Source organism: Magallana gigas, chromosome 1, assembly GCF_963853765.1.
Source record: "Magallana gigas chromosome 1, xbMagGiga1.1, whole genome shotgun sequence".
Classification (NCBI taxonomy): Eukaryota; Metazoa; Mollusca; class Bivalvia; order Ostreida; family Ostreidae; genus Magallana; species Magallana gigas.
The window spans coordinates 47,200,746-47,226,379 of record NC_088853.1 but is presented as its reverse complement, the minus strand read 5'-3'; the positions used below and the strand labels follow the sequence as shown (position 1 = coordinate 47,226,379).

At 33.5% G+C, this 25,634-nt stretch overlaps 1 protein-coding gene across 6 annotated transcripts in view; it reads left to right on the top strand.

Moving 5' to 3' along the window:
- Nucleotides 1-25,634, top strand: part of LOC105322070 (receptor-type tyrosine-protein phosphatase alpha) — a 73,943-nt gene that overhangs the window by 35,863 nt on the left and 12,446 nt on the right. The window contains exons 2-8 of one of the 6 annotated variants that reach the window (XM_066068835.1): nucleotides 11,568-11,795; nucleotides 12,976-13,224; nucleotides 20,861-20,998; nucleotides 21,346-21,483; nucleotides 21,746-21,877; nucleotides 23,989-24,126; nucleotides 24,330-24,464. The exons of 3 other annotated variants lie outside the window; for them this stretch is intronic. In XM_066068835.1, the coding sequence (XP_065924907.1) occupies nucleotides 11,568-11,795; nucleotides 12,976-13,224; nucleotides 20,861-20,998; nucleotides 21,346-21,483; nucleotides 21,746-21,877; nucleotides 23,989-24,126; nucleotides 24,330-24,464 (1,158 nt within the window). Of the gene's footprint in view, nucleotides 1-359; nucleotides 503-877; nucleotides 1,014-1,239; nucleotides 2,041-11,567; nucleotides 11,796-12,975; nucleotides 13,225-20,860; nucleotides 20,999-21,345; nucleotides 21,484-21,745; nucleotides 21,878-23,988; nucleotides 24,127-24,329; nucleotides 24,465-25,634 lie in introns of those variants that run through there. 2 more of the 6 variants (XM_066068812.1, XM_066068817.1) reach the window with 2 other exon arrangements.

The following is a 25,634-nucleotide window of genomic DNA, read 5'->3' as shown; positions in this document are numbered from 1 at the left end:
ATTCAATATCATCATGCATTTATTTTGAATTTAGAATCCTTTTGTATAAAGAAAATATTTTACATAGTACTTGATACTATTTTCCACTGTTATTATGTAAGGAGGCTGGGTGGTCAACAAAACTAACTATCAGACCTACCTTAGATTTAAGATATGATTTGTTAAGCTATTGACTATTATTTAATCAAGAAAAAACCCATAATTTATTTTTTTATCTTTTTTATTTTTGTATTTTCCTATAATTTCATAAAGAGCTCTTCCAGTGAAGGAGACTAATATTATAGTTTTAAAATAGCCACGACAATCGAGCCCTCTTAACTTCTTACTCTTAGACTTAGTTTTGTTTACCCTTTCTGTAGGAGACGTCCCATCCCGTGACAGTTGTAGAGCCGAAAGGACCACTGAAATCCAACGGGACGACCAAAGATACGTCTTGTCTCCGAAACTTGGTGTCATATGCTCTCAAACTTGGCGCAGACACCCCAATCACCATTGTTAGCAAGTAGGTTAACCCAGACTTACAAATAATGCTTGCATACTATCATCTTAATGCTTGAAACGAATCATAAGGGTGGAAATAACCCAAAAATCCCTCCGCGACATTGAGTATGTTTCAATTTATGTGTTTGAAACGAATTACTAGTATTCTGGTGGTAAATATCAGAATGATTCTTCCTCGATATTAAGCAAGGTAGCACACATTATGATGTAAATTATAGTGTGTGTAAAAGGACTATTCCTTTAGTAAATTGTATATTATATAGTTCCTGTATCACCTGGGAATTTAGGATAATAAGGCTGATTTTTTATCCTGAAAACAGTTGAAAGTAAATTTTTTAAAATGATTCGTTTGATTGTTCCGTTTTCTTTAATACAGAGATGGTGCTTCACTATGCGGTGTTTTCTGTGCTGTGTTTAACTCCATACAACAAATCATTATGGATGACAACATTGACGTGTTTACAACAGTCAGACAACTACAGACAAGGAGACCAGAGTTCTGTTCCACACAGGTATAATGTTTGGAATCTTTATATGTACTATGTATTTTCATTGGAGCTATATCATATATAAATTTTAAAACAAGCAGCCTAATTAAACAATTAAAGCATCATGTATCATGTAATGTTGTTTTAAGTAATTTATCAACGTAATAACAATAAAAAATATCAAACCAGAATGAAAATGTTTGTTTGGTCCTAACATATTCTAGCGTTAGTTGTATAATTTCTTTGACAGGAGGAGTATTCCCTGGTGTATTCGACTTTACAGGATTACATTGAAACAACATCAGAGAATGTTTACAGCAATCAATAGAACGACATATTGATGTCGGTTCTGTGAGAATTCTGTAATTCGTATTTAAAAAGAAGAAACAATGTGAAAAATCAAGTAGACGATATTCAATGTATAATTGTTTTAATTCTGTTTGCTGCCAAAGGAAACACGTGTCTATGAATGTATTGTCAGAAATCCTTTCTACAAAAAATTCATTCATCCAATTGACGCACTTTTTATTTCCTGTACAGTACTCCTATGTTTTCTATGTTTCCTATGTTTTCCTATGTTCTTGTCATGTTTTGTACACGCACCCCTTTTTCCCCTTATGTACGCATGTACCATCCTCTCCACGTACCTGCATTGCCTTTACATAAACATGTTTATTGTTGAATGATCTCTGGCTGTTAATTTCTAGGATCTAACTTTTATTTTTGATATCATTGATTAAAAGATTAATTACATTTTGAATAATTTTTCATTTTAAGCTTCATTTCAATTGATTCTCTGTTATATATCTTCACATCATTCTATGAACTGTTAAAACATATAATTGTATTTGCACTGATAGCTTGTGCCATTTAATGAAATCATTTTTGCATCCGTCTGATTAAAATGGCGCAATTTTGTAGAGACTGAAAGATATATCTTGTGATAGACCATCACTAAAAGAGTCTATAACCAATTTTTGGGTGATTGATCTTAATCAACTCTCTTATGCAGTTACTCGGGAACCAGAGGTGAAACAAAACGTGCATTATTCTAATAAACTACCTATAACCATCAGTACCTCCGTACTTTGATGTTATTTTATGTTTCTCGCATTATCACCTGTGTCAGGTCGGTTTGACCGGTTTGAACCAGCATTGCCAGAAATGTCTGCTTTACAATATGTATTACAATGCCGCTGTAAAACGTAATTAAACATCGTCTGCTGTAAAGAAATGTATTGTTTGATTTGTTTGCATTATTAAAATGTATCCTATTTTCATTGAATAAATTGTCATATGCTATTTTCTTGACTTGTACTATTCATGTATGTAGCAAGCAGAAGGATACTAGTATAACGAAAGGAAAATTTTAAACGGCGTGAGAGAGAGAGAGAGAGAGAGAGAGAGAGAGAGAGAGATGTCAGACATCGTTTTCTAATTTAAAATTTTTGCGAGAATATATACTTGTGTGTGATAATGAAATCAGCAAAGTCTCGTCCTAGACCGTAACCTATTATTCCATCAATCTCACTTAATCCTTTGATTATTTCCTCAAGGTCAAGATCTAGTAAATGATTCCAAAATGTCTTTTTTGGTGCTAGAACCATTATGACGTCATAATTGATTTGAAGAATCTTTTCCCCGTACTTTACGGTTTTAAAGGAATTATGTATAAAATTAAACAATTTCTTGACATTCTATGTTAAATCATGGGAAAAGTAATCCCGATACCGATATTCAGTTTGACATCTTTTTAAAGAAGAGGTCAAGGGCTTGTTTAAATCCGTTTTGGGGGAGACTGTGGGCCTTCTGGATATATCTGATTAGTCAAAAATGGACAAAACTCCGAAATTTGTTCCGCAGTTCCTTCATATTTCATTGAAAATGACATTTTAAACATTTTTTTTCATTGTGTTTACCAAAGATTTTAGCCCCGATACACCCTATCAAACAAAGTTATTGTTATGAAGCATTATTGAAAGAATTTATATCTTAAATTTTCTGAACCTGTAGGCATCTTTCATTTACTAGATCTTGACCTTAAATAGAAAATTAAAAAAAGGAAAATAAATTGTGTACATGATACGTTGAATTTCCTCTCGGATGTAAGGGAACTTGGTGATTTACAAGTACTCATCGGATCTGCCTCGAATAACTAAATATGATTTTAGCCATAAACTAAGATACCCTTATATTTTGTTGAGTATTTCCCTATAAATTCATACAGAGCTCTTTCATCTGAAGGAGGTTGACACGCTTCAAAATTGCTACAACTATTCAGCTCTCTTAATGTAATTCATTGGGAATTTTTTTAAAATAAATTTTGATAATTTTGAACCAAAGTCCAGTAGGATTTTGTAATATCCTACCGGATTAAAGGTGTCTGAATTTAAAAAAAAAATACTCATCAGGCCTCACCGTCACCAAAATTTTCAAATCCCTCAACTAATTCCTCAGCTCAAATCCCTCAACTAATTCCTCAACTCAAATCCTTTTTTTTTAAAAAGTGCATAAATTTGAGGTCAAACCTCAGATTTGAGGCTGAGTATTGACCTGAGGAAAGTTTTTGACAGCGAGGCCAGATCTGCCTCAAATTTTATAATATGATATATTTGCCATAACTTTTTTAAAGCTTTCTTAAGAATTTAAATTTAGATGAAATTTTTACAAACGTCCACAGGGATTCTAAAATACTCTGAAGAAACTTACAGGAAAACTATCTGTTTGAATTAATTGCATGTAGGATAAACAAATTTTAATAATAAATTAATGATAAGATTTTATTTTCTCGTCATAATGTTTTTCAAAAGTAGATATCTTACCTCACGGGTATGACATTCTATTTAAAATTGTAAGAAAATTGTATATCTTTTGTAAATGAACTTTATGGAATTTTATACAACTGTGTCTTAATTGACACTGGCATGATTAGCCAGCACCGTTTTTTTTTATTGTGTTTTGTTTTTTGTTTGTTTGTTTGGTGTTTTTTTTTTGTGGGGGGGGGGGTGTTTGTTTTGTTTTTTGGGGTTGTTTTTTCTTTCTAGTTTTTTTGTTAATCTCCGTACCATATGCTATCACGCAATTACAGCGCATTTGTTTTGAGCGCTGATTTATCTGTTTTAATTTACATCTACCAAGTGTTATTCCCTCTATTTCTTACGGAAACTTATAGTTAAATCATAGCTCTATTGAAACAGCCAGATTGAAATCTACACGTCCCTTTTATCGATTGGTCGAAATCTACAGCGGCTGTAACTGACAAGAAAGTGACAGGACTGAAATTGACACATCCTGTTTATCGATTGGTTGAGACATAAAACTACCTAAGAAAAATCAAGGACTGCACTAAAAAATCATGATGATGTCAGACTCAAAGTCTCACAGTAGACGATTTGGCTGTTTCTTCTAGCTAACATACTTATGTTTATTAACAGTAATTTATTGAATTTTACTTACTTTTTACGCTCAATTTATTAATTAGTTAAAAGAAAGATGTTAATATAAACAATAAAATGCTTTTTTTCTGCAATGTCGCTACCTTCATATCCCGAATGAATCACCATATTGTTTAAATGTATGTTCCAGACTGAATGTAACTTTTCGCTAATAAAATCAGACACCATTAAATGCGCTGGTTTCACTATGCAGTGTACAGAAGACTTGTATATAATGGTAAAAGTAATTCAGAGTCCGTTTTCATGAGAATTATTACTGAGCGATCTCATTTTTTCAAAATAATTAATCGGGCACTAATTAAGCAGGTTCATTGTTGATGATAGAGGGGATGAAGACTCGGACTTCGCATCTACAGAAAACCAATTATTGAACATGCAATTATATCACAATTTCAGCTGCTGAATAGTAATCTCAACTCTTTATATTAATTTACAATGAATATTTTAATTTGTAAATTCAAAAAGTAACAACGGCCTCGACAAATATATTCTTATTTTGTTAAACAGTAAATAATCTAAAAATGTGATTAACACAAGGATTTGAAGCATTGCTAAAATCCTATCTGTAAACAACACCTTCATGAACAAATTAAAACAAACTAATGGCCGTCTTCCGCGCACTGTTACTTATTTTTTACCTTGAAGCCACCAGCTGCTTGAAACATCGCCATAATGACATTGCATTTGGTATTTTTTAATTTGGATCGATTCATTGACTAAGCTTTCTCAAGAAGTCTTAAAATACCAATGTGGAATGTGCACCTGGGCTTTTCACATCTGTACTGGTAAATGTTGGCTAACTTTTTTGGAAAATAACCGAAGAACACATAAACGATAACATGCATGACAAATCCACCATCAAAAACACTCAAATGCCAATCTATTCAACGTCATAGGCGTCGGAACCAGGTAGGCTGGGGGGAGGGGGGGGGCTTCACAAAGTTAGACCTAACCATTAGGAACATAGTATCAGGGTGACATTGAAAACATAGGTATACTAGCCCCCCACCCACGGATTAGGAATTTCATGATACGGAAAAAAAAAATTTGGCAGGTAAGATTGGAGTTAAAGTTATACCCCCCCCCCCCGGATTAGGAATTTCATGATTTGGGGAATTATTGTTTTTCTGATGATTAGTTTAGCCCCCCCCCCCCTTCAATTACCTTCCAACGCCACTGTGGGTTTTTTTTATCAATATCAATTTATCAATTATCAATAGTTATGCATAGGCGTCGGAAACGGGGGGGGGGGGGGGGGGGTCAAATTTTTCTTTTGCAAAGATAGGCTTAAACATAATTAATGAATCAAGCATGTGAGTTTTAATCTTACCACTAAGTTTTTTTGGATCCGGAAGAAATTAACCTGAACAGTAGCTTTCTAAGAAAATACTTTTAAATTTTACAATGCACAGCGACGCCTACCATTGGACCAAACTTTTTACATTCATCCCAGTTCTTGTCTTCGTTTTTCTGTGTCTAAGTATTTTTCTCCAGTTGAGGTTACTTTTTGTTGTACATCACCCCTCCTCAGATTAACCTGTTCAATCCTGCTTATTTCAAACTGGTTTTATTTTTAATGCAAAATACATGCAATTATCGCACATTAAGCGTCACAAAAAATAAGTGTCTACTATAGTGTTTAAGGCCTTTTGTCTGAATTTTAACAATAAATGATAAACGAAAACTGTTAAAAAGAAATTATGCAGAGCATTAATTTGTTTTACTATATAAAAAAATATACTTTAGTTTCTAAAGTTAGAATCAAATTATCTATCTAGACAACAATGCTGAATTATTTTGACATTTTAAAATCTGTGGTGATGAAAATATATACATTTAAAATGTTTTGAAGCTGAAATCCGATCGTGCATCTCCAATTTCACCTTAGAAATTGATATCAGTATAATACGCTGTGTCATCATCAGTATATACATACATGTAAAAATGTGAAGAAAGTAAACTGTTGGAAAACTAATCTGGTATATTTAAAAAAAGGCACGCCGTCCAACAATGAAAGTCTGATAACATTTTTGGGGAGTAATTTCCTCTTTTAGATATCAAATAACAATCCAATACACACAAAGAAAGATCCGCAATTACACAGTTTTCACTTAGACCGCGTAACGAGGAGGAAGATATTTAAACACAAAAATCGTTATCTTACACCGTATTTTTAAAACTATGGTATATACCCTTAATTTACTAAACGTGGGTTACAAGTTGTCTATGAAATATATGCATATAAATATAAGAATAAGCATGTACATTACTAGAACCGATTAAGAATGGACAGGTAGCCATAACCATTACACTACCCCACCCCCCTTCCTCTATATTATGTGCCTATACTTGAAGCATGACCACCTCAACACCCCTTCTTATCGTTCTATGAGGCTAAGTTTCTTGCGTTTAGTTGTCAATTAAATAAATACATTACAGCCATATATATTGAAATGAGAACGAACGAATAAACCGTGTCCAAACATCTGCGGTTATGTTTCACCCAAACGTGTCTTACGTACTATACATGTAATAGCTTTATATATATTTCATACATATGTTTGCAATGATTGAGAGATATGTTATTGTTCGGTTTGATAAAAAAAAACCCACTACACACACACACAAAAGACAAGTGCATTCAAGCATTCAGTCTATCTCGTAGCCAATTGTTAAAAAAAACCACCACGGCCGCATTAAAGCACCCCGATCAGCCGTGTGACTTTGAATAGCTTTATTCACTTCCTGGTAGACAGTGTATCTTGGTCGACCCGACACAACGCCATGACTGGTCGGTCCGTGCTGGTCTGCTGTGTCTTCGTAGTAATATCACCCATCTCTACTGTTTTAGCATATGGTAAGACATTTTTCAATTATTTCATCTGTTTAATTTGATCAGTTTTATCGTTTGCTAATTTATGTTGCATTGTCTTCATAATATGTAAGTACCTGCTACAATTATCTATTAATCAATCCCTGGCCATTGTGACCGTTTGCTTAGCATTCTTTTCTGGGGGTTTTAAAAAATCTTTTTAATTTATATTTTTAGTTTAGTCAATTAAAGTATGAAATATTTTTTAAACATGCTCTGTTTCTTTATTAGGACATTAAATATAGTATGTATACCATTACACTATTTTACTTCCTTAAACCTAGATATTTTCTCTGCAACCACTTATTTGGACCATATGTTACAATCAGTTCTTAACAAACCTCTGCACTAAAAAAACGAGCAATTTTGGTGAAATCTGCAAGAAAATTATAACTAGTGTATTTTCGTTTAACCTGACTGTGTATGACTATTCATTATGGAAGGTGATCATCTCAGCAGCTAAATTCTCTGTCTTGTTTACTTTCTGGGTTGAAACGGGGCCTATCTTTGTTAGATGGAACTATTCACGGATTCGAATAGAGAGAGAGAGAGAGAGAGAGAGAGAGAGAGAGAGAGAGAGAGAGAGAGAGAGAGCACGGGTTACATATAAGGTATAAGTGTACTAATGTATACGTTTTTATGTGTATATTAATTGACTATACAAGTTTCAACTCTAAATCTAGTTCTAAAATGGGACTTTATATCAATACTTTATGTCAATACAGAACAGTCACATAGCATCGTTTTTTAAAAGGGGGTGGGATGGGGATAAATAAAAACTAAACAGCGAATATTCAAACGTGATGTTGAAAGTGGCATTGATTTCGTTGCAAAAACAGTTAATGTGGTAAAATGGGATTATTAAAGAGCAACCATATACAAATGTAGGTATTTGAGACCAATAATATGAAAATTTAGGCGAGATACTGCGCGATATAATTTTTTTATTTGCTACAAAACGAGTATATTGGACGAATTCTATCGTTAAACCGGGTCCGTAGGACATCTGTCATTTTAACGATAAAACATTCCATCTTCAGGCCCCCTTGCTCCCCTGCCCCCCTCCCCAGGGCTAAGTTCCAGCATAACAACGATGGGAAGGGATTCTTTCATCGAGTGGTTTTCCAGCCCAGGGAGCAACTATACAGGGATTTGTAAAGACAAAAACAAATCATCATACTATCAACAAATTAGAAAATAAATTCCAGATTTTGTGATTTATACATATTCTTTCAATGTGCTTTAAGTGTCTCGATGCTTAAAAATATTGATGTACTTTCATCACTCACTTTAAAAAAAATCAAAGTAGGTTAATTTGGTACAAAACTTAACGCACTTTGAAATTTTTTTTTCAAAGTGCGTTTAAGATTTCCAAAATTTGACTCACTTTGAAGAAACTATTTTTCAAAATGCGTTGCCACACACCTTAGAAAGGGGTTATGGCTTGGGGGTGGTTGTATTATTATTATTGTGATCGGCCTCGGCCGATCACGGCTGTGTCCATATGAGGCATCCGGCAAATTTAACTATTTGCACACGCATTGCGCCTTGCGCTATTTTATTTACTATGCAATGACAACCTTATTTAAATCTTTAATTAGAAGTAGATTACTAAAACGGTAATCTTATCCGTTTACCCTGAAAATAAAACATATATAGAGTTACATACATAATAATTCAAATCACGTTTTATTCCACAAATGCGTAGGAATATTATCGGAAGTATAATTCGCCAACTAAAAGTAAAGCTCATTCATGCCTTGCCATTTCGGAAATCAATAAAACGGTGCTATATATAGTTCACTGCATGTTGCATTTATTATATAAACAGAGCTGACCAATAATACTTCATGCCGATCAATCCTTTAAAAGGAATACTTGTTTCATTCTGCTCTTTTAATGAAGGACATATATAGAGAAGAGAAAGGATGAAGCTGTCAGTCAAAGTTAAGATATAATGAAAGCATTAGGCAGGAGATCTTGGGGTGGGTGGGTGGGAGCATCAGTTTATGGAACCATCTTCCCTTGATTGTTCATATTTTGTAATCACTGTTAAAACGTAACTAAGAAATTGAATGATTAAAAGAGCTATGAAAGTTGTTTTTTTTTATTATATACCGTAACAGTTTTTGAAGTTTTAATTAAACAAAAGACTTGTAAAGTAATTATAAGCTTACCTTAATCATTGATGTGCGGTACATGTACAATAATTTTTGTATAAATGCCAGACGTTGTCAAAACTTTTAAGTTGAACACTGAAAAGAAGAAACATGAGAAGTAAAGAAGGCAAATTACCATATTTTTATTTCCTTTAAATTCATTATAGGTGATTTCTCTCTGGCCAGTGGAAATGGGGTGGATGTTGTTTAAAATAAAACATGTATAAAAAAAAAATAATAAAACGGCATGTTGTCCAAACTAGCAACTCATTTCAGTTTATACCATTAAGTCTTGTTATAAATAAATAAACATTTTTTCAGCCCAAATAAGATCAAAAGTGGGGGTTGCGTATTATACATTAATTACCCTATTTTTCAGGCCATGATTCTGAATACCGCAGGAGTGCATGCGAGTCTGCCGATATCGTTTGTAATGCACATTTTATTATGTCTAAAAGGCTCCATTCTTTACTAAATACCCGAGTATTTGAATGTATATCTACTGTGCTCTGCTTCAAAATAGTTCTCGTTATTACGTAAACAGTGACCAGTTGACTTTTCGCGTGATGCATGTTTTTGGGGGTTTTTTGGGGTTTTTGGGGGTTTTTTTTAACAATTTCCGGTGAATTATGCACTTGTCTCGTGTGAGACCTCTCAGGTTAATCGGGTGTTGAAAAATATATCGGATACGATTATTTGATTGAATCAAGTATTTCCTTTGATGTAATCCGTTATTCAATTATTGTTTTCAAAATGAAACATGAAACCTTTATAATCAGGATCGAGGCGGTCTAATATATTTTAGAAAAATTAAATATTTTGCAATATGTGATCAAAACCTACGGCATTAAATATTAGAATTAATGCATTAAACCGAATGTTGGATAATCCAGCCAAATATTTAAGAAGCACCCTCCCCCAAATTAGACAAGTTTTACTGTACAAGTAAATCCTATCTTGAAAGTTAACAAATATGGGAAAATTATTTTTATCAGAGTCTTGCACCTTTTTAATATCACGTCATGCACTCAATGATGATCTTAAAGTTGTTCGCCAAAATTATAGTTTTATACTCCTTTTTGCAAGATTTCTGGCAGAGGGATGGTTGTCATTAAAATACTTTAGATTTTTTTTTACTCCAGAATGAAACTTAATTAATTGCATATATGAGATTCCTCGACATGCCTGTCAATGGACTGTGGTACTCAGATGACCGTTAAAGGGACTTGGACACAATTTGACTTAAAATTTTCAAATTTATTTTTCCATTTTCAATGTTTATACTGATAAATATAGAAGTTTATAATGCAATGTCAAAATTTGAAGGTCAAATATCAAGTTTTAAGCAAGATAGAGGGTTCATAATTATTTGTTTTGTAAACAAACTCGAATATAGTCATTTTTACATAAGTGTTGTATTGGTGTAAGTTTCAATCAAATGTATCTTTCTTTTGTTGATTATATATTTATGAAGATATTGATTTAGTTAAAATTGTTTTTTACTTGTCATTTTGTCAAAGAAATGGTAATTCTCTAAATTACATTTTTTGTAAACAACTATAAGACTCGAGCTTTGTTTACATAAAAACCAATTCTTACCTCTGAATCTCGCCTGTAACTTGACTTTAACATTTATCATTTTGAATTTTTATATACATATATGACTTTTAATTAGCATATGAAACTCTGTTTATCATTTATTGTATGAAGATACATATTTACAAAAGATATATAACTTGTGCCCAATCCCGTAATAATATATTACAATAATATATGTTTAAATCAATCTTATTACAATCACGTATAGCCATTAACTAGTTCAGTAATCTGTCATAAAACAACGATACGGAGAGTTCTTCAATGCTCTAAAAATTGAATATCATTGAACAGAAATAAACAAAAAGAAGTAGAAAATTAAATCAAATTTTTTTTTAAAAATACGAAGTAAAACATTATATTTTATTTGAATACAAGTATGTACCACTTATACGTTTTATTGTTGAGTTAATCTAGGTTTTTTTAAATTAAGATATTGATACCAAGATTCTATTCATAGCTATGTTACTACATGTGTATGAACATTGTTTTTCAGAAAATCTTGCATTGAAAAAACCAGTATGGCAGCAGCATTCTTTCCCTAATCAACCTTGGGGAGCGGATCGTGCTGTGGACGGACTGTATACAGATTTGTCTGCTGGTGGAGGACAGTGTACGATATCAGGAAATAAGAAATCAACGGCAGAATGGCGGGTAGACCTGGGAGGAGTACTCAGTATACACTACATCTTTATACAGTACAGGACAGATAATTTTGTCTGGGGTAAGTATCTGAATGATTCAATTTACTAGTACTTCTTACTATAAAAATATAAAGTGGAAAAACAATTTAGGTGATCGGGAACATTAAAAGGGAAATAACCACGATTTTATAATAATGTTTTTTTTTTAATTTAGAGATTATCATTTTATTTTTTGGTTCATACGATGCCCTCGAAGAGAGGGTATATTGCTTTGCTGCTGTATGTCTGTCTATCTGTCGGTCGGTCGGCCGCTCGATCCACCAACAGTTTCCATTCATTTTCTTCGCAGAGGTTGTACATACTTTAAATACAATGTAGTCATACAGATTTATTGCCTGACGTCATAAGAATAATACATGTATCTAGGAACCTAATTCTAAAACCTTGTAGCTTAGACACGTCATACTTGATAGGTTGATACATCTTATTTTTTTAAGTACCGGTATATTACCCCTATTGATTTTAAGTTAAAAAGGTCAATTTAATTTTCATGTATACTGCTCAGAATAAATTTAAGTCTAGTGCACCCTATGACATATGTTCATTAAAAGGGGGGATAATTAAGTGTTTCACAAACATTTCTTGTTTGTTTTTGCTTTTCAACTTGAAGCTTTAAGCGAAATACGGGGTTTTCGATTCTTTGTTATGAAAACAAAACACGTTTCATGATTTTTGTTACATATAGCGAAAGCTAAAAAAAAACTAAACCGACTTTGACTGACATAGAAAAAAACTTGTAAATAAGACAAACAGAAGACAAAATCATTTCCATTTCATTTCATTTAAAATGTTCCTTTTTGAATCGATAAATTGAAGTTTTAACGGAAAATTTGACTTGTTTTATCTATTTAGTTTTTCATTACCTTCAAGTTTTAAGTTTTTAATCAGCGCGTTCTCACTGGTCGTGTGCAATGCAGTATCTTATTTTATTATAAGCCGACGAGACAGATTGGACAATTCAAAACATAATTCTTGAACCTTTTCATTATATATAGTGAGGCAGTGAGCCAATGTACTTTGAAGTATCAAATAAAACGTCTAGCAAGGGAGACCCATGGAAAGAACGAAATTAGCTATCAAAATTATTTCTGCATTTCGATAACAAGGGAAATGATCACTAAATAACAGTGAAAAAAGGTATCGTCTTGCCTTACATTGTAATACGATATGCAACATAATATATAATCACTGTTCGTTTAGATGGCAATGGTTATACCGCTAGATTCCTGGGATACTCTGTCTACATATCAAACTCAACCAATAAAGAGAACGGAGTACTATGTTTTAAGGACACCAGCTATACCAACGCCACAATACCCAATCCTACAAACATAACGTGCATCACACACGGGAGATACGTCATCTACTACAACAATAGGACTCACCCTCCGTATCCTGCTGGGTATGATAAATTCGCTTACAACGAGCTGTGTGAACTGGAGGTTTATGGTACGTAAAGGGTTATTGCCAACAATGTATTTCTATAACATAAAATTAAGAAAGGGTCTAGAACATTTCCTCATTTCATTTTAAGGATCCTCTATAGACCATTTAAATGTCTTAAAAACTCCAATAAAATTATATCGCATAAAGGTGCACAATTAGAGTTAGTCCGAAATATTTTCCTGGCACACTTAACGATTTTGATATTTCACTGCTAGAGAAACGTCAGCAGGCATGCTTATGGGGGTGTCTTAAAACTAAAACATATCTAAAGATGAACTTAAGGTGGCGCTCTACACCGTGAAATATTTTCTCAAATCAGCTGAAATTTACTTGATTATGATAGATATCATAATGGAAAAGAAGTATTTAAGTCTAATAGGCAAAAATGTGCAATTTTGGGTGAAAAATTACATTTTCAAAAATTTAATTCAGTTAATATGAATAAAAGCTCCAGGCAGACTCGAACTTATTATCTGCAGTTCAGAAGCCCAATACTTTAACCACTGAACTACGACGATATACATCCCAATCGAACGATATAAACAGTTTAACAAAACATGTCAATCGCCATAATGTGACGTAGTGTCTTAAAAAGTATAAGTGTAGGTGTAGTGAGGTACCTTAAGCAACGTCTTGTTCTAAAGTCAGTCCAACGATAATGTCTCAACTTAAGATCCTTCTTAAGAAATTTAAGACAAACAAGGGCTTGACTTTCGACATATCTTTGTTTAATACAAAACAAAAATTGCTGCTGCCTTATGGTTTTTTCAACTGAGGAGACGTAGACGGCGAGACAGGATATTCAGAAACCGAGACAATCCGTTAGACTACGAGACAGAAGAAGCTAATGTTAGCATGTATAGGCTGCCGTGTCATAAAATCATTCAGCTGTGTCAACAGTTCGAATACGAACTCAAACGACCTATATTGAGGTCATGTGTGCTCCCAGTTTCTTAACAAATTATGGTCGCATTGAGATTTTTCACCACTGGAAGTTTTCAGGCTGTAGTTGGTGACATTCATAACATTTCACGTCAGATTGTATCGTATTATATGTACTCAGTGATGTAGTTGAATGCCTTGTAAGAATAGGCAACACTTACATATTCATGCCAACAAACCAAGGCGCCCTGAATGAAATTAAACGTAGATTTCATTAGATAGCGGGATTCCCCAACACAATCGGGGCATTTATCGATGATACACACATAAAAAAACCGACAAACACATTTATCTTAACAGGAAAAATATTCTATCCACCAATGCACAATGCGTATGTGATTCTAAACTGAAATTTTTGAACATTGTTGCGAAATGGCCAGGTGGCACTCATGATTCGTTCATATGGAGCAATTCATCTTTAAAACTTATTTTTGACAATGGCACTATTTCGGACGGGTGGCTCCTTGGTGATAATGCCTATCTACCCCGACCATAGTTACTTACCCCAGTGTTAAAACCAATCACTCCATCAGAAAACATATACAATTATGCCCATGTATAATAAAAACGAGAAACACAATAGAGAGGGCCTTCGGAGTTCTCAAATCAAGATTCAGATGCATCGATTCCAGTAGGGGAACACTTCTCTACACACCAAAGAAGGCATGCAGATTTGCTTTGGCAGTTGCAGTTCTGCATAATTTATGTGTGGACAACAATGTGCCATTACGAAATGGATACAACCCAGTTGATCATGGCCACATCAGAGTAACACACTACCAAGACAACATTTTGAATGACGGAGCGAGGACCAGTGAAATGCTTATAACACTGACTTGTCTGTTAACATGTGACACTTAATTATCATTATAATGAAATTTCTTTTTATCTTTATATTAAAATTTTATTAAAATGCTATTATGTTATAATTGAATAAAAAAAACAATTGTTATACACATTTAACTTTTTTTATTTTCAATAAAAAGCGATTCTTCAATTTTCAGTCACTTCTCTGCGCCAAGTACACTGTGTGCCTCTGTTGTTCGATTAAGAGACGCTGCTGTTCAATGGCAAGTCGTTGTCTCTCAACATCCAGTCTCTCAGTTTCAATGCGTAGTCTTTCTCTTTGTACTTCCAATTTCTGTCCTTCGATCTTTAGTAGACTTTCTTCATACCCTTCTTTTCCCGTAAGTCGTAGCCTCTTCATTGGTCGACTCGGAGTTTCGACTGCTAAGAAGGAAGAAGTTTCAGCCATCTCTAAGGGAAAACGAATATATCTATACTACTATATTAAAATAATATATAGAGTCGAATTTTTGGGCTTTAATACCAAAAAATCGGAAAAGAACTGTCTTTTGTTTTCTATATTTTAAACATCATTGGTACTTGAAGATTACCAGTTTGTTTTCATTTTTTCTCAATCAAGCTTCGCTTATTTAATTTTTAATCAACGAAAATTCCTTACAAAAATCCGGAAATCATCTGGATTTTTCGGATATTATAATCTTGCGCATGTGCATTACATTCACGCTAAATGAAGGGAGACTCTTTAGTTTATGTTTCCACAATGATAAACTCAGAAACGATAATACAAATACGTTTAAATTTCCATTGAAAATTTGCTATATCCCGAGAGTTCCGAATGTCAACATGGTGTGTAAATTCGATGCGAGTAAAAACGTTGGTGAAAAAGTGTTGACTTCTTCATTACTTGAGTAATATGAATTAAAGTTTTAGATGAAATGTATTTACACCCTTAAAATGGTTTGTTATGAATAACTAGACTGTTATTTGCAATGCAGCTTCATTAATTTTCTCCAAAATCGTTTCGGAGCGATTCTGCAATTTTTTGCTACATTACGGGTATATGAGAGGCATTTAACTGCATGTGGTGAAGGCCTGTCCCGAGACACAATTGGATTATTCTAACTAAGCAGAGTGTAGTGAAATTAATAGCATTTTTGTAGGCTTAAAGATTGGTTATGTAAATGTCAACAATACGATGTGTCGATGTATCTGTAATGGATAAATAACGAGATGGTGTTGAATAGTTTAGAGAAAACATTCCCTCCGAGGGCCGAAGGCCCGAGGAGGGGATGTTTTCTCTAAACTATTCAACACTATCGAGTTATTTATCTTACTTAAACCCCCCCCCCCCCATTGAACCTCAAGAAGCATTGACCCATTCATATATCCAACTGTGCTGTAATACAAAAGCATCTAGCTCATTTTATGATTCCAATAGTACCATACACAATAGCCTAACCAAACACACCTTTTATTCATGGACGAGTGAACAGGTGCGCATGTTATAGTAAACCATTCCGCTGTAGTGAGCAGACTAAATTTAGATGAATAAAAAGTGATGAATTTTTTTAACGCAAAGTACATTCGATGTGTATAGAGGTCTACACTACCGGGAAAGACACGTATACCATTTGATATTTTAGACTTGCAAGGAGAAAGGACAAATCGAAAATTTGACGAAAATTAACAGACGATTTGTTAAAAATTTTGATAGGAGTTTATGAAGTCATAGTGCGACAATATTCCCTATATTGTTAAAACTAAGAAAAAGGATTGAAATGGTTCAAGGTTCAAAAAGGAAGTCTAAAAGTGTTTATGGAAGTGATTTATATGTGATCCCAAATCTATCAAAATTAAGAAAAGGAGATATTTCTGCTGAAATTTCATTCGTGGCTTATCGGATATACATTTATGGATGACAAAATTCTGTGTTATAAATTTGGATTAATGTTGGAAATACACGTTTCAACATTTTGTCATTTTTATTTGTTTTTTGCACTGTTGGATGTTTGAATATCCAACTGATGGGCGGTTGGATATTAAAAATATCCAACTGCCCATCAGTTGGATATTTATATATCCAACAACTGTTGATTGAATAGTGAAAATTAACGTTGACTTAATACAATGGGTGACGTCATAGAAGTTTTTTAAATTTCGTGAATGACTGATATCATATGCACTATGTCAACACGTGTACGCGCGGGTCAAAGTCTAGTATTATATTATGCAAGCATCCCAATTTTTCTCATTTTTAAATAAAAAAAAATAGATTGAATATAATCAATATAATAGATATATACTTAAAACATATATAGAATATTTAATTCGACTAAAACACTTAAAAATGCTATTTAAATTGTACACTTTGAAACAACGCATAATTTCATTAAATTATAATACCGGGGTGGTCTGTATTATCTGCATCTCTGCACGAGGACAACATAGAGACTACATAGAGAATAAGGATGTATCCCCGCAGGTTTCTATGCCACTTCTATTCCGTCAATGTGAGTGTTCCCCAAAATCCCCGAAACTGGCGTCAGTTCTGATGGGGATGTCATCCCTCCCCCTGTCCTTGCAGCCTCTCTCCTGCTGTCGGCGATATTCTTTTTTATCTCGTTTGTATATGTTGAGAATTTCTTTCGAACCTCTTTCACGGTCCTAACATGGCGCCTTGTGTTCAGAGAGTTTACTTTATTACATATACTTTCCCAAACTTTTTTTTTCTGGTTGTTGGTGACGATATTAGACAATTTCGAAAAAATCACGGTCCAATTTTCTCAACTCCGTCTAATAAGCAAACCCCACTGGCGCCTCAATTTGGCGTCATTTGTATTATGGGTTATATAGTACAAAATCGATGCGTAGTGTTCTCGCAGGCAAAGACTGGAAAATTTGAAGCGGGCAGCTTATTAATGTATTTTTTTAGCAAGAGTTATTACCCATTGATTTATTGATTTTTTGATAATGTTATTAATGTTCCCAATAATGACCAATGAGTTTGCTAATTAATTTTATGCAATAATAAATATTCTATGTAAATAAGTTGTTATGTATAAGTATTTTTGGGTTAGGTCTAGACAGTTTCTTTATTTTTGGTTATCTATTTTAAGATACTACAAATTATTTTAAGCCGGCACATATATAAGGACAGTGTGTCTCATGTGAGGGAAAGCGACTGTTCGAGGGTACAGGTAGAACACTGTGCCGGATAATTATACCAGTGCCAAGGTGGCATTTTTGCACCCGCTCAAGATGCAGTTTAGGAAAAACCCATGTATACCAAATGATAGACCATTGTCAAGACTGTATATAACCACTTTTGTTTTAAGTGTGTTTCACCTGACAGGTGAGATATTTACCTTTAAAAATTAATATCCCATCGGAAAATGATAATTCCCATAGGAGAATTGACTCTCCTACAGGAAATATTGACAATCCCATGGGATTTTTTAAAAGTCCTGTAGGAATTATATTTCCTTTAGGAGAATGGTAATTCCTGTAGGAATTTGATTTAGACATGTAGTTTTCCTATAGGATATTAAGTTTTCCGATCGGATTTTATTAAATCCTTTCGGAATTGAAATTCCTATAGGAAGTTCTTATATTCCGATAGGAAATTTCAAATTACCTATAGGAATATTGATTTTCCTATGGGAAAAATTATTTTCCTATTGGAATTTATTTTTGAAAGGTAAATATCTTACCTGACAGGTGAGATACACTGATAACAAAGGTGGTTGTAAACTCTTTATGCAATGGTCTATCACATGGCATATTTGAATTTTTCGATATATGCAGATTTAGCGGGTGCAAAAATGCCACCTTGGCACTTGCAGTATTATCCGGCACAGTGTTGTAGACTGAATGTGTGAACATCCCCATTCTATCTAATCTTCGTGTGATCTAACCTATGATACAGAGTGTGCGGTCACCCCTGCTTGTTCTGTTGGTGGTTGCGGCGGAGCACTAGTGTGTGGTCATTTCTGCTGGTGTCTGGCCTTTCTGGCGCAAGTGTGAGGCATTCCCTGCTTGCGCATAGTTGCGTTATTGGCGCAAGTGTGCGATCATCCCTACTTGCGTTAACGTCGGTACCTATCGAGTTGCGTAGAAGTGCGATCATCCCTGCCTGCGTAACGGTGAATCCCTAAATATGTGCAGGAGCGGTGATTAAAGTCTGCACTTGTAAATATTGGCAGCAATCAGGGTTATCCGATTCTAATTCGGGTACAGGCCCGCGGAGGAACACAGGCAGTGACCTCCTTGCACGTTACAAATGTAAATATATGCAAGTATAAAACGAGCCGAAAATACCGCTTCTAGTAAAAGGCAACGAATTTCAAGCTTATGTAATGGTGAAGAACTGTAAAAAAAAAAGCCAGATATTTCGAGGTAATTTGAGTTAATAAGTCCACTGTTAACATAGATAACATTTCAATTTTCAACTCTTTATTTCCTCAAGACCAGTTCACTGGTATTTGAGGTTCAAAATAATTTTATACAGATGTACACAAAAACAGTCAAGGGTCACATGCACAGTAGAAGTAATAATGATAAAAGAAAAAAGATAGGTTTACAATACAGGTTGCAATTGTTATGGTTTCTTTCTGGAAGAACAGACTTTGAAAATTTTCCCAATAAAACTCGGCAAGTTTTTCTACATTTAATGTACATGTATTTATTAGCTTGTTATATTTTATATTATTTGGGTTTTCATATTATCTCTTGGGCAAAAACATGCTATGTATATATGCGCAGGAAAATTTTCATGGAGCAAAATAAAACCTAATTAAAAGAATACTAGTATTTATTTGAGTGAAAAATGCGTACATGTTTTCATATGTTTTATTCTGATCAAAAGTTCAATATTTTTAACTAGATTAGATTAGAGCGCTAGCAACTACGTTAGTCATATTTACCGGAATTACACATGTTCGATTTCGAAGCAATCTGGGAATACTGTACTACTGTAAATAAACTGTGGCATGTGAATTTCGTTTTATTATTTAGATATGATCAGAAGTAATTATAGTTTAGGTTTTATAATGCCGAGTTATTTGAAAAATTATATATAAATATATCTAGCATTAACTTAATTAAAAACTTTAAAATTTGCTCCAGCAACCCAACCAAAGAAGCTATTGTTTAAAATATGCTTTCAATGGGATAAGAAAAGGAGGGGGTGATGTTAAAAAGCGTGTCCCTCCACCCCATCCCAATTAACAGCAACAGTTTTTTTTAAAATAATTTAAAGTATGCTCTTGAAGGGATAGAGAAAGCCTAGGAAGCGATACTAATAATCATATAGTATAAACTAACCTAATTTTTGTTGATTGATCAAAAGTCTTTGGATTTTGTTTCTCTAAGCTGTTGATAAAAAATTTGATGTCACTGTGAAAATAAAACTGTTATCCCTTGAAACAATCTTATGTGTTTGTTGATGTGATTACAAAAGTTTAATAATTAACGTCATTGCTACGTTTGGTGGAGGATAGCTGTAGTAGGACACGCTACTCTTCAAAAACGAAATACACGCAACACATTGCCAATTAAGCCTAACTATTTCGTTAAATTTATGGATGGCCAAGGATATATTGCAAAAGATTCTAGGTTTTGAAACATATACATTTTTTATTGATTTACCCAAGTCATGTTCATACTCCATGAATGTGTGAAATATAAGAAATTAACATTGTAAAATACATTCAGGATAAACTTTGTTCTAATGTATTTAAGAAAACGGTAGCTTTAAATTAAATGTATGATGCTCAAAATCGTGCACTAGTTTATATTTTAAAGATACGCCATTACTCTATTAAAAACAGATTTCTCAAAGTTCTAACTCTTAATTACAAGCACAGTTGAGTGATGATTTATTTCTAAACAGGTTGTCCAACATCTGGATTTTACGGAGAGGACTGTTCTTTACCGTGTCCACAGAACTGTCAGGAAGGTCACTGTGACATTGTGGATGGAACTTGTCTGGGCTGTCTTCCGGGATACACTGGAGCGACTTGTGATACAGGTAAACGTTTTATGGTTCGAGGATACAGAGGTTGTCAATATTATAGACAAGAGATATACACAGACATTAATAACTGGTCCATTCAACAAATATTCTGTGTAAACAAAAACATATTCTTACTTTAAAGTATAAGATGCAAGGTTCAAGAAATCTAGCTTATGCATCACGTTGAGATAAATATTTGCTAAATTTCAATTTTGAAGTGTTTGTGTTTTGAATTCTAGCATAAAACTGAAAAGATTGTTATAACAAAAAACTTTAAAAAAATTCTATTCATTTAATTTGTTATGATTCTGTTTTTATTCCGTCTTATTAGAAGGTACCAATACATTTTTATACCTCTTTAGAATGTGTTGATAACAAGTACGGTCTGGAGTGTGATTCTACATGTGGTAAATGTTTGAACAGTGTAAAGTGTAATCACGTGAACGGAAATTGTTCAAACGGATGTGACGCAGGAGTGTATGGTGATAAATGTGATCAAGGTAAGCAGAAACACAAGAGGACATAAATGACATATTTGTACACAACGGTTGATACTAGAAATTTAAGCTGGAACAAAAATGTTCAAACAAAATTATTTTTATCGTATGATCCAAAAGTGCAGGGAAATATATGCTCTAAAATATAGCGAAAAATAATTTCATATCATGACAGGTTTCGATAGTTGGCATGAACACAGAAAGAAAAATATCGAAAAAATGAAATAGGGAAAGAGATAACATTTTAATACTTTATCATTGATAGCCTGTCTTCCTGGTTGGTATGGTCCAAACTGCGCTACAGCATGTGGTACAAATTGCTACAGCTGTAACAGATTCAATGGGAACTGTGAGTTTGGATGTAAGCCTGGATGGAAAGGAATACGATGCGAAAATGGTACAGAGATATTTAACAAAATACACACAATATATACAGTGTATATATATGTTCGTTTGATCTCTTTTGGTTTACGATGGCATGTGATTTTTATCTACTAACGAGTTGGCGAGGTGATAGAAAACACACAACTAGTTTGATAAAAAAAAATCGTATACCATCGGAGATCATGAGGGATTTTTTAAATCACATCACAATTTAACCATGTATTTTGATAAATATCAATCTTTTCTATAAAATTTTTTATTGTGAGTCGTTTACACATTTTCTACAAGACATCAACAACTTTAAAGCTGACATGAATTTATAAAAGCATTTGGTCGCCATATTAGTTTCGATCGCTCCTCTACTGCCACTGGGGTATATATACCGGTTGAGAAAGTTACGGTCGGTTGCTTTCCGATTGAGGCATTCAGGTTGCACGGACTTCTAAATGCATGAACTACACATTGTAGTGAAATGTTTGTGGTAAAGAATAAAAAAAACAGTCAATGAAATACAAAATATGTTTATTCTGTGAAAGGATTTTCCAGAAATCTTTATTATTTTGCACATACAGTGCTGCCTCACTACGCATTCACATCGAACACGTGTGTCGTTCATACAGAGTGAAAAACGTCTGCGTCTTTTTGAAAACCCCGGCGGCACTACATCGAACACAGTAGATAAATGATGGTAAATCCAAGAAAGTGACAACGTAACATCGTTTCCATGCGTTCCACCGTTTCTAAAATCCATGCGATCATTTACATTGCTCGATCTGCCACAGTGCCTTGTTTGCGCATGTGCGATGTTATAACATACGCAGGAAAATGGTCCACAATTATCGAGGAATTTTATAAGTATCTGCGCCTGGATTTCAGTCTGTCGTGTTTCATCGTGTATTAGATATTTCTCGCCAGTGCCGTGGTTCTCAGTTTATTTTCCTTCAAAACGCTTTTCTACACGTCTTTTCGTCCAAGGTAACGTGTTCGGGTGCATGAAATACCTGAATGCGGTGAAGCATGAATAGTGCTCTCAGCTTATATAGGGGGTGTGTAGCGATGAGCAAAACTATAGAAATCGACAACTTATATGGCGGTTGTCGGAGATAAAAGGGAAATAATGCGTATTTATGAATTCATGTCAGCTTTAAGCATGGAAAAAAGTTTCTTGAAGTTTATCAAACAGACGTTTCATTTTTGAACATATTTTGATCGCCAGAATACACAGTGTAATATCAAGAATTGTGACATGAGTGATATCCACCGTTTATTTAGCTAAGCATATTATATATATAATACTGTGCCGGATAATTATGCCAGTGCTAAGGTGGAATTTTTGCACCCGCTCAAGATGCAGTTTCGGAAAAATCCATATATATCAAATGATAGAACATTGTCTAGGGTGTATATAACCACTTTTGTTTTTAGTGTGTTTCACCTGACAGGTGAGATATTTACCTTAAAAAATTAATATCCCATCAGAAAATGATAATTCCCATAGAAGAATTTCCTACAGGAAATATTGACAATCCTATAGGATTTTTTCAAAGTCCTATAGGAATTATATTTCCTATAGGAGAATGGTATTTCCTGTAGGAATTTGATTCAGACATGTAGTTTTCCTATAGGATATTAAGTTTTCCTATCGGATTTGGAATTCCTATAGGAAGTTCTTGTATTCCTATAGGAAATTTCAAATTACCTATAGGAAAGGTGAAATACAATGATAACAAAGGTGATTTTTAACTCTTTAAGCAATGGTCTATCATATGGCATATTTGAATTTTTCGATATATGAAGCTTAAACGGGTGCAAAAATGTCACCTTGGCACTGGCATAATAGTCTGGCATATACATATATATATATATATATATATATATATATATATATATATATATATATATATATATATATATATATATACATGTGTATATATATAAAGCTCTAAAAATGTTTAACGATGCGAACAATTGCATAAAAATCAAATTCACTGATCGCTAACGTATAATGAAGTGTAAACTGTCTAAGGTTATTTTAGTTGCACTATTTAAAAAAAGCAAATTTTATTTAAATACTTAAAGTTAAGAATTTTTGTATTCACAATATACCTTATCTCTTTCTGTCAGCATGTAGTGGAAATATGTATGGGGCTAATTGTACGATGAAATGCGGTATGTGTCTGGATAATGAACAATGTCAGCACGTTAATGGGACATGTATGAAAGGATGTGACGAGGGATTCCATGGATCTAGTTGTATTGAAGGTTATTCAAAGTAACACTATTAAATTTTAATCCAGTACTTGCAATTTTTAATCAGAAAATTTAAAATTACCTGTTTACATAACGTTGAAAAAATATATTTTATCAAACAGTAACAAGAAAGATTAAATAAAGATACTAAAAACTGAAATCTAAAAAAAGTTATTTGCATAAATTGGTGTTCGAAGTTGTTTAATTTCCTTTAGAATGTACAAACGGGTCTTACGGATACAACTGTCAAGACAACTGTAGCAGCCATTGTCAGGAGTCTGGAATATGTGACAGAAAAACAGGACATTGCCTCTGTGAAGTGGGATGGAAACCAGAAAAGTGTGACGCAAGTACGAATTTTACAGTATGACAGTGTAGTTTAATATTCATTTAAGGAATATACAGCAAGTTAAAAAGTTCACCGGGATATGAACTTGGTTGGTCACGTAATCAAATCCTGTGAAGCTCGAAGGGCTTCTTATAAGATTTGATTAAATACCAACCAACTTTATCCCGGTGAACTTTTCACATTGCTGTTTAGTACTTATATTTACGTTTGAAAATCAGTAATCATTGTGAAGTCATGAAAAAGTTCACACAGCATTGAACATTTTCGGTATTCTATAGGTTCATCTAAGGGGACACACTATTTGAAAATGTATACATTTAGAAATAAACAGTTATTTAAAAAGTTCCATACAGGCCTTTTCAAAAGGTTTGATCACGTACAAACCGAGTTCATATTCCGATGAATCTTTTAACATTGCTGTTTATTAAGGTCTTCTGTTTCCTGCGGAAGACCTTATAGTGATTGTATTGGGTTTTTTCTTTCCTTCTAAATTTTCGCCTTTTTTGACGGCAGAATTTTTCAGGGATGGCTTAACAGATTTTGCTGAATTTTTCAGGGAAAATAGAGAAAAATAATATCTCGAGGAATTTTTTTTCATTTTATCATAAAATATTTCTGGTCATATGTTTCATGTCCTGCAACATAATGCTTGTCACTTTGAGATCTCAGAAACAATTGACACTTGCATATCCAAACTTTTTGGGATGATAGACCTGAAGTTGTAGATGGGTTTCAACTACATGTATTTGAAATGAATAAATTAGTACAAATCCGTACATACATTTTCTATGCAATGTAAAATAAACCCAAAAATCTACTTCCAGTGAGTTATCTCAATTATCTCAAGCAGCTTTTTTAAACAAATTTTGTACCCGCGAGATCTCAGAAACTGTCAGTGATTAAAACACGAAACTTGTCTTCGCAAAATCTCAAACACGGTTCAAACTTGAACAACCAAACATTGTGGGATAATAGACCTATGTACATGTATATACATGTGTTTACATTATTTTGTTTGATTCGTTGCATTTTCCGGTCATCACTGGAAGTACTTTAAATAAATTCTATTTTCTCTTTATTTCACATGAAAGGAATAAATCAGAATAAAATTATATATAATGCAACTTGATCAATGTAAATAAGCAAACAATTTCTACTTTCAGTGAGATTT